The following is a 15,308-nucleotide window of genomic DNA, read 5'->3' on the forward strand; positions in this document are numbered from 1 at the left end:
ACAGAATTGTAGTAATCAGAGAACAAGATTTGTTTCCCCTGAGCAGACATAGATGTGTGTAGCATCAAAAGTCTAGGGGTGTAAGCTACTTTGACATCATCTCCTCCAAGCCAATGCATAAATAATTTCTACAGCATCTGATAGAGATGCTTATCCTGCTTTTGCTTATGTGAATCTTTCAATCAAATAGCTGATAATCTCAACAATTTTTGGTTTTGATCAGGAGAACAGTCTTTGTTCTGCTACCTCTTGGCCTTTTTGTCACTGGTTTTCATTCTGCCTGATGAAAACACACATTTACTAGCACAAGCCTTACACTACCAACTCTTACAATTCCTTACTTTTTGTTACAGATGAATAATCTGGCAGCCAAAACAATCATTCAAGGTTTAATCCTTATCATTTTTCACTTTGCTCCTTTTGGCCTTGGTTTAGTGCATCAGCTTTGAAAATATCATCCCAGGGTTGACGCTTGGATTAATGAGTAACTAAAAGTGCTCAACTTTTGCAATACAGGGAACATTATAAAGATGGAAAGATTTTGCTTTCTGAGAGATGCAAGTGGATTCTTTGGCATGTGCTGTGAGTACGTTTTTTTCTTTGGAAAATTTGAACATTTGTATCAGCAAGTCAGAATCCAAAATAACCATGGGCTCCAAATTCCTAGCTCCAGAGACCAAGGTCTAAAAGTGGTTATCTGATAATTAACTTCTTACCAGCCTACTTGAGTTTACAGAAAGAGGACTCTGGTGACAATGTGGAGATTGGATACAGAGGTACAATAAGGAGGGTTGGTATGGGAGAGAATGAGGTCACCTGGTAGGCGCTTGTGAAGTAGTTCAGGCCATCATCTGAGGCAGTGACAGTAGCAAGGGAGAAAAAGGAGTTTTATTGGTATTTAAGGGATAATACTCTCATTAGTTGTGGGGAACCAGCATGGAAAGAGTCCCTAAGATGAGTCCTATGTTTCTGGTATGGGAGTCTCAATAGATAATGATGTAGAATAATGATGAGGAGCAGGCTTGATGACTAGGGAGATGATGTGTTTACCTTTGGAAAGTCTGAGATTACCTTTGGAAACTGAAAATGAGATGTGTGTGGAGCACTTTGGTGTCAGTAGGCACTAGAATATGTAGTTTTGTGTGTGACAGTGGTGTTCGTTGGAGTGGATTATATCACCCAGGAAGAAAATGTAGTGCTATGGAAGGATTCCTACTTTAACTCCATGGACTTCTTCCCTTTGATTACTCATGTACATTGCCATTATATTACACAGCTGACTTTCATTACTCCACTGCCTTGTACTCATCTGGGCTCAGAGAATCTCACATTATATTTTCTAGCTTCTGCTCTAATAATCAAAAAATAGCATGAATGAGTGTAAAAATAATGGTGTAGGATGTCTTGCAACTTAGAGATGACTCTTTAGATAATATTGATGTTAAGATAGATCTAAAATACAAAATATTATACTTTTTATCTTCCTGTTGCTTCGAAATACTTCTGTGGCTTCCAAGTGTTACATTAATGCATTAATCTCAATTTATGACCTTGTATATAGCTCTGTAAACCACCACCCTCCCATTTCAACTAAACATATTTTGTGGAAATTATTCTTTTTTGTCTTTTATCCAAATAAAAGTACAGGTGTTCTCTCATCTCATTTCTTATAGATTTTATATTAAGAAAAATTAAAAAATCCAAAATTTTAATCTACAAATAATAATATAAGCAGAGAGAGAATGCTTATTTATCTAATGATTCTTCTCTCTCCAAAGGCTGCCTCTGGTTAAAATAAAAAGTAATTCAATTTTCATAAATTTAATTTACTCACAGAGTTTTCATATGTTGAGATTATGTCTTAATAGCAGTTCATGACATTATTTCTATGGCCCCAGTAAGCCATCTCCACTACTCCCTAGATGTTTCATCAGTTTTTCAGGGGAGAGAGACCTTTACAAGTTCTCTGGTGAGAAAATCTTAAATATTTTCTTTTGTTTTACTAATCACAACCAGCAATTATTAGTTGTTTCTGGCTCAGAGTTTCCATCCAGCTAAGATCCCCTATGGTTCTCTCACCTGATTTCTTATAGATTACCATCCTTCCAAAATGCCACTATTCCTCTATCTGGTTCTCTTGGTACTTGGGCTTCATTGTGCACCACCTAACAGCTCTGAAGGCAAAGTAACCACCTGCCATTTTCCCCAACAAAATGCCACTCTCTATAAGATGTCATCCATCAATGCTGACTTTGCATTCAACCTGTACCGAAGGTTCACAGTGGAGACCCCAGATCGGAACATTTTCTTTTCCCCTGTGAGCATTTCTGCAGCTTTGGCCATGCTCTCTACTGGGACCTCTTCCAGGACCCAAACTCAAATCCTGGAAAGCTTGGGGTTCAACCTCACAGATACCTCAATGGCAGAGATCCAGCAGGGCTTCCAGCACCTGATCTGTTCACTGAATTTTCCAAAGAAGGAGCTAGAATTATATATGGGAAATGCCCTCTTCATTGGGAAGCAGCTGAAACCATCACCAAAGTTCTTGGATGATGTAAAAAACCTCTATGAGACTGAAGTCTTTTCTACCAACTTCTCCAATGTTTCTGCAGCCCAGCAGGCAATCAACAGTCATGTGGAGAAGCAAACCAAAGGGAAAATTGTGGGTCTTATCCAAGGCCTCAAACAAAATACTATCATGGTCCTGGTGAACTATATCTACTTTAAAGGTAAGGCTCTCAGACATTCATTTCTTGTTCAGTGTTCTCATAATTTGGTGTGGCACTGGGGTGAGCTCATAGACTCTTCTTACTAACATCAGTAAGTGTCCTTCATACCATAATAACCAACCCCACTGGACATAGTTGTGTGTAGTTTTGGATATTGAAGAAGACACATAGCTCTGTGGATGAGACCAGGAATTTTCTAAGGAGAAGGCTATTTGAGAAAGGCAAGTGGCAATGGTATGATCATCCTGCTCACATATAGCTAGAGAATCAAGGTTTTCAAAAGATTTTGTGAGTGTGAGTTTGGACACTTGGCAGGTAAACAGATTTGGGTTTAATCCCCATTGTAGCCATCACTTGCTATACATTCTTGAGCATGTTACATAAATACTTCTATCAGGTTTTATGTACCCACTATATACCAAGCATGTTATGTGTGTGGTTTACACACATTGTCTCATCTGATCTTCATGAGTGCTCAGGTTCAGAGTTAGGTTTCACAGTTGGGTATTCCTACCTAGCTTTGTCTGAATAAAAACCTGGTGCTTATAATAAGAATCATGTGGCTCTTTTCTGAAGGTGCTGTGCCCAAATGCTATCCCTGGTTCTACAGCACATGTCAGTCATGTTTGGTGGAGGAGTGAAAAATTCTTGGCCATAAACCACCCACTTGGAGATGGATAAAATGGCAGAACAAACATTTTGTTTCATTTGATCCTGTGTGTTGGATGTGCTTATATCTTTTTATGGAAGAGGAAACTGTGACTTTGATGGGTTTAGTGTAAGTATAGTGGTTTTGAACACAGACAGAACATATGTTGAACATATAGTTCAGCATTTCTAGGTGTGACTCCTGGCTCTGTCACTGGTTAGCTGGGGCATCATGTAAATATACTTTCTCTTTGAACTTCCATTACTCACTTGTAAAACTGGTTAAAAGTAGGTACTTACCTTTGTGGTGGTCTTATTTATTACATGATATGGCTGATGGAAAAACTCCCATTGGTACTAGTACTGGTTTAAAACAAACACATTTGTCTTTCTGTATTTCAAGCCCAGTGGGCAAATCCTTTTGACCCATTCAAGACACAAGAGGATTCCAGCTTCTTAGTGGACAACACTACAAGAGTGCAAGTGCCCATGATGCACCAGATGGAACAATACTATCACCTTGTGGATACAGAGCTGAACTGCACAGTGCTGCAAATGGACTATAGCAAGAATGCTCTGGCCCTCTTTGTCCTTCCCAAGGAAGGCCAGATGAAGTGGGTGGAAGGGGCTATGTCATCTAAAACACTGAAAAAGTGGAACCGCTTACTGCAGAAGGGGTAAAAATCTTAGATGATGTGAGAAGTTGAGGGTGGGCTTAATGGTACAGGTAAGATTGAATTCAGCAGCAATTCAGAGATAGGAGAATCACCCTGAACTACTTGACAGCTGTGTGATGACCACTAAAGTATATTCTGTGTCAGTCCCTTTGCTGGGCACATTATATACTTCACTTCATCTAAGTACATCAACAAAATAACAAGAAAGTAGCATAGGCATTTTTCAAACGTGGAAGTCAGGGATTGAAAGGTAAAATGAACTCTATGAAGTCAACCAAAAAGTCAACTGATGACTTCCCAGAGACCAGCTAGAGGTTTGGGGAAGGATGAGACTTTGACATTAAAATGCAGATGCACAGCCATACTGGGCTGAGAGAGCTAGATGGAAAACAAAATTATTCAGGTGTTTTTGTTACCCTTTGAAATTCATGCCATTGGCTCCCCAACCTTAGCTAAAACCTCAGATATGTTGTTGTTTTGGTTATGAGTCCCTTATTCCAGTACTGCAGTCCAACATTGGCTGAACCAGAGCTCAGTCCTTCCAGGATAAATTCTATGATTTTGATGCCATGTGTTGACCAATGTAGCAGTGGTTGTCAATGTCTAGGGGAGGATCAGAGTCCAATATAATACCATGGAAACATAAAGAATAAGGGAATCATGAATTTAGTGTGCTGATAGTCATGTGTTCCATCTCCCTTTCACCACAGGTGGATTGATTTTTTTGTTCCAAAGTTTTCCATTTCTGCTACATACGACCTTGGAGCCATCCTTCTGAAGATGGGCATCCAGGATGCCTTCACTGACAATGGAGATTTTCCTGAACTCACAGAGGACAATGGTCTTAAACTTTCCAAAGTAAGTTGGTAGATTGGAGTCCATGAATGAATAAACTGGAAGGGCCATTGAGAATTAGTTAATCAACTCTCTGATTTTATTAATGAGTATTTGGAAGTACAGGGAAGCAGAATGACACCTCCTAGGGCAGATTAACTCCAGAGTCATTCTTTTTACTCTTAAGTCACTTTAACAGTTACTTTCATTTCTGACCTCCATGTCCTAAAATGATTCTGATAGCACTTAATGATAAGAACTGGCTCTGATGAGATACATGATTGGAGAAAATGACAGGGACAAGAAAAATCTTAGGAAGTGACTTACAGAGGCAGAAACCCATGGAGAAAGACATGGTTCCATGACAGCTAGCTCTAAAATATACACATATTCATTAATTACACCTAGCCATGTAGCCTTCATATTTAAGCAGTCAACATAACATGGTAAAGGGGTACCCCACTTTTCTTTTTTATTTCTTGCTTTCAAGCCAATCCAAAGACTATTTATATTTTAAGGGGATCAGCGGTGTTTGTTTTTCTCCTACAGGCTGCCCACAAGGCTGTGCTGCACATTGGGGAAAAGGGAACTGAAGCTGTAGCTGTCCCTGAAGTCAGATTTCTGGATCAGGCCAAGATAACTCTCCTTCACCCTATCATCCAATTAGATAGATCTTTCCTGTTGTTGATTTTGGAGAAAAATACCAGGAGCATTCTCTTTCTTGGGAAAGTTGTGGATCCAACGAAAGTGTAGTTGGATCCACAACTTTGGCAAATTGCATGTAATTAATGCAATGGGAAATAAATAGTGTAGGCTGATATGATTATGTGTTTTGGATGTGCTTTCCTTTGGGGAGGGGTAGAATATTGGACCTAGTTGAACTTCACGGGCTGTGAAAGAGGCCATTCCTCTGAAAAAATATTCAGATAGTCGATGGGTGACTCATTATCCAAAGCACAAGAAACCCCCATGCCATTGCATTCCTCTTTATCGGAAATGTCTCCAGTGAGCTCCAGAGAATTTGACTGGGTTGGAAAATGCCCCCTCTTCTGCCTTCTGCCTGTACATCAGGTTCTTATATCCCAGTATTCTAATAATAAGATGAATAAATATAAAACAATGCAAACACAGTGGATAGTATGTGAACTTCTTAACCTCTTTTCCATCCCATCAAAATAGTTCTTTGTGTACTTTCCAGAACAGCCATTAATTAATTGTAAAAATGTGCTTCCATGACAGGACTGAATAACATACTGGGAGCTACTTGCTAGTGATGTGGCTTTTGTGACTTAACAAGCATGGGACAAAGGAACAAAAGAGACAGAAATGAACTTTCCTGTATAAGCCCATCTCTCTCTCGAAAGATTTCCTTATTGTTAATTTATAAGCTTGGAATGGAGAGTGTCATTCATTCATATAGTAATTCATAGTCCTTCCTTTTCCATATTGTAATCAAACTCCTTACCAAATGTTCCACTCCTGACCCATTTCTTTCAAGTGTAAATCTCCTGACTTGTCTGTCTTTTTGTCTACCTTTTACCAAAGTTTCATATCCTCCAATCCTTATATCCTTCCACAACCTCCCCTTGCCTGTGCATGCCATCCTACCCCCCGTGACCAAACTACCCATATTTTTCAGTATATAATGCAGACTTTTTGACCAATTTTTAGGGTAAATAATGATGTGAATTATACATGGGTATAATGATTACATACCATGGGTATAATAATCTTTTGTATAATGTGCACAAAAATGTGGGCTCACATCACACACACAAAATGTGATAGATTTCACCTTACCCAATTTTTGTTTAAAGCCCCAGTACTAGAATTCAGTACAAATAAACAGGACAGTCAGTGAATGTTAATGATGTAGTGTTTGAAATTTTAGCCTTATGGTGAAACTCTTCAGCAACAGGGAAACAACAAATACGTAAGTGTTTTTCAGATAATGTGCTTAAAGATGAAAATAAATATGTATGTTTAGAAAAGTATATAACCCATAAACATCATTGCATCTTCTTATTAGATCCATTTGCATGGAAGCTTACTTATTGTTTAATAGTTTATATTTTGGTTTTATGGATAAGAAATTGAAAACCCAAAGAAGAAAAGAGACTTTTGGTACAGCAAATTCATTGCTAACATGGAGTTTGGTTTTACTGAGGTTACATTACAGTTTGGCTCTGTTACTTATACTGTTTTGTAATCTTGGACAAGGCACTAAAGCCTGCACATCTTATTTTCTTCATCAAAAAATGGGAACACTAACAATATCCATGTCATCAGGATTTTGTAAGCATTCCATGCTATAAAATTTATAATGTGCTCATCACAGAGACAGATATCTGATAAAAAATCTTGTAAATATTAGTTTTTATTTATTTTGGTCAACATCAGACAGTGGGCTGGTATCAGAATAAATATTGTAGTGTTTATGTCTTGGTTTGCACATTTATGGCCTCTAGCTCAATTCCTACCTCTGAAGGCCAGAACAAATGCCATACACACCCCTTACTAAGCCTCCCCAAATGAGTTAGATCATAGGTTGTTCTAGGAGGAATATCAGTATCTCCAGGGGGAATCAGGAACTACCAAGGCACTGTCTTTCAAGTAATTCATGTATCTCATTGTGGACTGAACCTCATTCAAATCATTCATTCCTGTGGCTAGATCATAAAGGACTACCACTATTAACTTTATAATCTCAACTCATTTCAGCAAACTAGGAACAAAACAAAAAAAAAAAACTTCCTTAACCTCATGAGGGCTGGCCATAAAATAACTCTAGAAAAAATTTCAATTAATTGTGAAAATGTTAAGCAGAATTTCTACTAAATTTGGATCAAAACAAAAAAATCTCTATATTATTGCTTCTATTTAACATTGTACTGGAGGTTTTAGTCAATGCAGCAAAACAAGGAAAATAAACTTTAAAAAGAATGGCCTTTACACTCCATTCTTTTTAAGGTTTATTTTCTATCCCGTCAGATTTGTCTATCCCGAAGAATAGAAAACCTATGGGCAAACTTTTAGAACAAAAGTGAGAAAACTTATTGAGAAACTGAGTACAAGACAGTAGTATTATCAATTTTATAGAATTCACCAACTGACATTTACATTTACACAATGGAATAGTACACAGCAGAAAGTAAGAAGGGTCTCCTAGTCTTCATGAAAGCATGGATAGAACTGGAGAGCATTATGCTAAGTGAACTAAACTAAGTGGTGAAAGACAAATACCATATGATCCCACCTATAAGTAAAACTTAATCACCAAAACAGACAAGCAAGCAAAACAGAACCAGAGACATTGAAATAAAGAACAAACTAAATGTAACTAGAAGGGGGTAGAGAAATGGTGGGGGCTAATAGGGGAAGCACCATCAAGGAACATGAATAAAAGACACATGGACAAAACCAAAGGGGGTAAATTCGAGGGTAGACAGTGAGAGTGTGTGGGGCAGGAGTCCATGATGGGGTGAAAATGGAGATAACTCTACCTGAACAACAACAAAAATAATAAGAATAATAAAATAATATACAATATTAAAAAATAATTTATCAAACTGTGTGTATTCTTTTTCATTGTAATAAAATTACAGCCATATAGTGTCCATGATATACTATATTTTTTAGCCTCCCTTTCAGTTAGGTGTAGTCATAAAACTAAGTTCTCATCAATGGAATATGACTGTAAGTAATGCAAGACATTTATGACCAATGTATTGCAATATGTGGGTACGTCTTCAACTCTTTTTCCATTTTGTTGGAAATGAATTGTAGACTTGCTTATGATTCAGTTTGACTACCAAGAATATGGAGAGCTCTTTGTCAGTCTAGTGAAATGTAAGTGCCACTTTTAAGAATAATATTTTAAATGCCATTTTTAATATTACAAAATCCATTAGTAATGAAATATTACAAAAATAATACAATTTAAATTAGTAATGTAGCATGTGTATATCCAAAATAACATTAATTAATGAGATATTTTTAATTGTTGTTCAAGTAAAGTTGTCTCCATTTTCCCCCCACCACACATTCCCACCCCAGCTATCTCCACCTCCTACCCTTGACCCTAGATGCTTCTGACTTTGTCCATGTGTCTTTTACATGTTCATGACAACCCTTCCCCTCCCCGCATTATCACCTCACACCTCCCCTCTGGTTACTGTTAGTTTGTTCTTAATTTCAGTGTCTCTAATTATATTTTACTTGCTTTCTTGTTTTGTTGATAAGGTTCCAATTATTAGTGAGATCATACGATATTTTTCTTTCACCACCTGGGTTATTTCACTTACCATAATGCTCTCCAGTTCCATCCACACTTTTGCAAAGGTGAGGAGTCCTTCTTTCTTGTGCTGCATAGTGTTCCATTTCGCAAATGTACCATAGGTTTTTGATCCATTAATTTACTGATGGGCCCTTAGTTTGCTTCCAGGACTTGGCTATTGGAAATTGTGCTACTATGAGCATTGGGGTGCATAGGTTCTTTTGGATTGGTGTTTCGGTGTTTCAGTGTTCTTAGGATAGAGTCCCAGCAGTGGAATGGCTGGGTCAAAAGGCAGATCCATTTTTAGTTTTTTGAGAAAATTCCATACTGGTTTCCACAATGGCAGCACCAGTTTGCATTCCTACCAACAGTGCACTAGGGTTCTTTTTGTCCACAACCTCTCCAACATTTGTTGTATGTTGCTTTGATTATGATAGCCATTGTCACCAGAGTGAAGTGGTTTCTCATTGTGGTTTTAATTTGCATTTCTCTAATGGCTAGTGATGCTGAGCATCCTTTCATATGTCTCTGGGACCTCTGTATGTCCTTCTTGGAGAAGTGTCTGTTCAAGTCATTTGCCCATTTTTTAACTGGGTTGTTTGTCCTCCTGGAGTGCAGTCATGTGAGTTCTTTACATATTTTGGAGTCCAAACACTTTCCCGAGATCTCATTTGCAAGTATGTTTTCCCACACTGTTGGTTCTCTTTTCATTTTAATTCTATGTTCTTCAGCAGTGCTTTCTATTTTCATGAGATCCCATTTTTTTATTCTTTCCTTTTTGTCCCTTGCTATAGGGGGCATACAGGTGAAAATATTGCTGCTTGGAATATCTGAGATTTTCTTGCCTATGTTTTCCTCTAGGACTTTTATGGTGTCATGACTTATATTTAAGTCTTTTATCTATCTTGGATTTATTTTTGTGTATGGTGTAAGTTGGTGATTGAGTTTCATTTTTTTGCATGTATCTATCCAGATCTCCTCCTATTCAACATAGTATTGGAAGTCCTAGCCACAGCCATAAGGTAAGAAAAAGAAATAAAAGGCATTTAAATTGAAAAAGAGGAAGCAAAACTGTCACTGTTTGCACATTACATGACAGTGTACATAGAAAATTCTATAGACTCCAACAAAAAAACTACTTGATCTAATAAGTAAATTTGGCAAAACAGTGGGACACAAAGTCACTATTCAGAAATCCAAGGCATTTTTATACACCAGCAATGAAATATCAGAAACAGATATCAGGAAAAAAACCCATTTGATATAGCAACAAGAAAAATAAGGTACCTAGGAATAAACCTAACCAAGGAGGTAAAAGACCTATACTCAGAAAATTACACAACACTGAACAAAGAAATTAAGGAAGACACAAACAAATGGAAGCATGTACCCTGCCCATGGATTAGAAGAATTAACATCATCAAAATGTCCATAGTTTCCCAAGCAATTTATTGATTCAATCCAATCCCTATTAAAGTACCAATGACATATTTTACAGATAAAGCATGAATATTTCAAAAAGTTATATGGAACCATAAATGACCTTGAATAGCTGAAGCAATTTTGTGAAAGTAGAACAAAGTAGGGGTCACAGTACCAGATATCAAACTGTATTACAAGTCCACTTTAATGAAAACAGCCTGGTACTGGCATCAGAACAGACACATAGACCACTGGAACAGAATAGAGAGTCCGTAAATAAGCCCAATTATCTACAGTCAATTAATATTGACAAAAGGGGCCAGAAGCATATTATGCCATAAATATAGCCTCTTCAATAATTAATATGATCTAATAACAGGTAGAATGAATACTTTACTTCCAAAGTAATAGGAAGTATAAATGACATTTCAAGATACGTATAACAATGATAATGTACTGTGAAATTATGTATATTGTGTATGTGACAAAACCACAGATATAGCCACCACTAATGTGGTTTGTGGCCCACATTAATAAATGAACAAAATGCTCAATTTTGTTTGGTGGTTGATAAAACTAAAAATGAAATTTTCCAAAAACAAATGTGTATATCCTCTGAATTTTATCCTTAGATTTCCCTGAAGGTTCTATGGACTCCAGGTTAAAAACTCTGCATTGGTAAAAAACAGAATGGAAAAGACCTTGATATCTAAATACTTACATGGAGAAGAACTGTCCATTTAATCTAAAATGCTTATGTCAGATGATTAGGTGAGAAGAAATAAATTGTTATCTTCTTTAAGAATTGGATTTATTGCTGTGTCTGTTTATGAAGCAGCCTGGTTGTATTAATATGATCAAGATCCATAACAAAATATCACAAACTAATTGGGTTAAACAAGATAAATTTATTTTCTCACAGTTCTGGTTGCTGGGAGTCTATGATCAAGGTGCTGGTAAACTGTGTTTCTGGTGATATCTTTCTTCCTGGTTGTAGACTTCATGCTATGTTCTCACATGACCTTTCTTCCAATGTGTGTGAGTGTGGAGTGGAAGGGAGCATGTACATTCAGTCCACAGTGCTACTCTTACTAACAAATAATACAGAAATTGATAACATTAGTAAGTATGTTGTAGACTACATTCTTTAGGAAGCAGGTTCTGAAATATGGTTTATTGTACAGTAAGTTTAGTGTCTTCTGAGTTGATGCTTCGAAATGGCTGGGCCTTCATATACGCACTTCAATCAGTTATTAGATATAGGTCAGACACCTCTCTGCAACTGAGGCTGTCCTTTAATGAGCTAAAAGCAGAAGACTTTGTACTCAGAAGACCCCTAAATTCTAGAATGAGTTCTTTCCTGAAGAGGACTCTGTATGGTGCATAATCGTGCCTACACAAGCTACTCTTTATGCTGCTGAAATCTACTTCTTCATATAAGTCTAAGGAACAGATCTTTCAGGGTCCTCCACTGTCCATTCTAGATTCCACTTCCTCTTTAATTTGTCTCTGTGACTCACTTGGTTGCATGACTAAAACCCTCATCTCTGATAAGTCTTAAGCCACTGGTTACCATGCTTTTCTTGGGCTATGGTCATTGCACATGTCCATTTCCTATAAAAGTTGGGCAAATGACTACCAAGAGGTACCCATGTCGATTGCTTGGGAGCCAAGCATGTTTAGCTTACCTTAATTGTGTAATGACATCTTTTCCTCCTTTTTAAAAAATATTGTATTTATTTATATTTAGAGAGAGGGGAAGGGAAGGAGAAAGAGAGGGAGAACAACATCAATATGTGACTGCCTTTCCCTTGCCCCCTACTGAAGACCTGGCCCACAATCCAAGCATGTGTCCTAGACTGGGAATGGAACTGGTGACCCTTTGATTTGCAGGCCAGCACTCAACCACTGAGTCACACCAGCCAAGGCCTCTTCCTCTTTTTGATGATCATGGTCAATCACCCCTGTCTAGATGGTATAATAAAGAGTCTGGCTCCGTTGTTCAATGTTGGCTGACATCTTTTAAGTCTTACATCTCCTTCTTCCCCTTGTGTCCCACACATAAACGAGCTGGTAGGAAAGCCAAGGTATTCCTTCTTTTGTGCCAATGAGGGAACCAAATTTGGGGCAGGGGACTATTCTGTGTCTGTAGGATGGCCACAATAGATGGTGATTTCTCTTCTTTCCTACAATTTCCTGAATAAATAATCATGAAATATTCAGGCAGCATCCACAGCTTATAGTTCAATAGAATTTTTGTTGAGCTTCATGGCAGAAGTGTTTTCCTTTGAGAATAATGACCTGAAACCAAACAAAGCCCAGATTTATGAAGACAGAAAGAATTGTATCTCTGGACTGCATTCGAACATGATACTACAACATCAGTTATTCCTTGTGTGTCCACCCTGCTAGCCTGTCTTGCAGATTTTGGACTTGCCAGCTTCCACAATCATGTGAACCAATTCCCTAAAATAAATAAATCTTATTTATATTGCACTCATTTATATAGATAGAAACATAAAATGTCATATGTCTATATATTATATTTCAATACAATAAATTGGAGATATTTGGTGAAGCAGCTTATAGAAGTCAAAAATATATTGCTTTATTTTCCTATAAATTCCTGAATTTTCTCTCAAACACTTTATCCTTTTAATAGGACAGAAATTTATCTGTTTTCAAGGCAATTCAGGTTCTTACAAAATTTTTCTATCTTTTGTGTGAACACATAAATACATTCAAGGATTTATCTCATCTTTTTCTTCTTCTTCCCAACTCCCCCACAATGTTGTCATTAACATAGAAGGAGAGGACTCAGTTACATATTTCCTCATAACAGGGTAGAGGTTTCTTTTCTGAGATGATTAGCAATTGTCTACAGTGTCTTATGCTGATATTTCCTTTCTACACCGAATGCTATCCATCCCTATTGGCATTCATTCGTTGAGTTGGTACTGCCATGAGCTTCATATAACAGGGACTCCTTAATGCATTTACCTAATTATAACCTCAAGTTATTTTTAAATCCCCTGGTCCTCATCAAACCTTTTAGGCACCCCCAACCCTGCAAGGGACATGCGGATGGAGGACTGTTCTCTTCACACCACACAGGGCTGCCAAGATTTGTGTGAGGTTTTCCTCATGCATGTGCATTTCAGTGCTTCACAGTCATTATTAGTTTTCTGCACTAGAGTCATGTTGGATATGTGGCTTATCTACACAGCTTTCAAATTTCCATGGTGACTCCTGGGAATCGAGGGAAAATTTATGAAGTTGTGTCTTTTAATATTCTCCAATTGGAACTGAACCAAAACATGTAGAGAAGGCAGGGTAAGAGCAGGGTGTGGGTTCTTTTCTTAAAGACTGGTATATCTGCTAATCTCTGCTGCCCAGAGTGACTGGTACAGACAAGCAATTTGTGCAAACAGTCTGGTACCTTCCAGTATGTAAGAAAATAGTCTGTCCTGAAGAAACAAGCTTGGAGAAGTCTCTGATGTACCTTGATGGAAACCATGCATGAGACTCATGGATGAAAGGAGACAGTCCCAAGGACAATCAGTGTGACCTGAAGTAGCATGCATTATATGTCACAGTCAATACTACTGTGTATGTGTGTTATAAAGATACTGATCTATCAGACTGCCACTAAGAAAATATTTGTGTGAAGTACCTAAGGCTTGATGGGGTGATAGGTTGAAAGTGATTGAGCTGATAATTAGGAGGATTCATTTTAAAGCCTTCCAAGATGTCCTGGCTGGTGTGGCTCAATGGATTGAGTGCTGGCCTGCAACCCAAATGGTCCGCAGTTCAATTCCCAGTTGGAGCACATGCCTGGGATGCATGTCAGATTATCCAGTTGGGGGCATGTGAAGGGCAACCGATTGATGTGTCTCTCACATATTGATATTTCTCCCTCTCTTCCTCTTTCTATTAAAATAAATAAATAAAATTTTTAAAAATCGTTTTTTATAAGTCTTTTAAGAAGGGATACAAAGGCTTTTCTGCACTCTGTGGTAAAGGCTCTTAGTGTGCAGAAAACACCTTCAGTTTGTGAATTGGTAAATAATATTTATTCTGAGGAGTCCATTTAATTTGTCTTGGTTTTGTCTCCTTACAATATTTTGAAGTCTTGTTCTTAGAAAATGGTTCTGAAAACTTGACAGGCAGGTTTATTTAAGCAGTCTGAGAAAGTATACTATTGTGAGGCAAGACTATCCAACTTGGATAAAAAAAAGTTTGCTTTGGAAAATATTACCCAACATTAACACCTGACCCTTAAGAGTTAAGAGAAAAGTAGCAAAGTAGAGATTGGATAAGAGGTAGTAAGAGAGCAACTATGCAAATAATCAATAAGAGTGAATAGAATAATAATAAATGATAATATGGTATCAAGTGTTTACTATGTGCAAGACACTATGCTAAGCATTTTACATATCTCAATGAATTTTTGTGATAACCCTGTGAAGGAGTGTTACAGAGTTAGCTAGCTCTCCTTCTCATATCTCCATAGTGAAAGGTTATTTGTGGAAAATGGTAATCCAAGGAGGGCCTACATTTTCCACATATTCCTGTGCAGCTAAATGGAGTAATGTGATTAGTTTTTGTGGTAAACTGAATAATGGATCCCAAAGTTATCTTCTTAATATATGGAACCTTTGAATGTTCATTTTGCATGGCAAAGAGAAATTACAGATATGAGAAAGTTAAGGACCTTGAAAT

General features: G+C 37.4%; 1 protein-coding gene across 1 annotated transcript; it reads left to right on the forward strand.

The window, feature by feature from the left end:
* Positions 1–439: 439 nt before the first annotated feature.
* SERPINA7 (serpin family A member 7) lies at positions 440–6,109 on the forward strand. The gene is made up of 5 exons (XM_028523335.2): positions 440–582; positions 2,094–2,729; positions 3,781–4,054; positions 4,765–4,912; positions 5,438–6,109. Exons 1-5 carry the CDS (start codon positions 531–533, stop codon positions 5,639–5,641), a joined length of 1,314 nt encoding a protein of 437 aa, XP_028379136.2. The 5' UTR covers positions 440–530; the 3' UTR covers positions 5,642–6,109.
* The last annotated feature ends 9,199 nt before the right edge of the window (positions 6,110–15,308 follow it).

Source organism: Phyllostomus discolor, chromosome X, assembly GCF_004126475.2.
Source record: "Phyllostomus discolor isolate MPI-MPIP mPhyDis1 chromosome X, mPhyDis1.pri.v3, whole genome shotgun sequence".
Lineage (NCBI taxonomy): Eukaryota > Metazoa > Chordata > Mammalia > Chiroptera > Phyllostomidae > Phyllostomus > Phyllostomus discolor.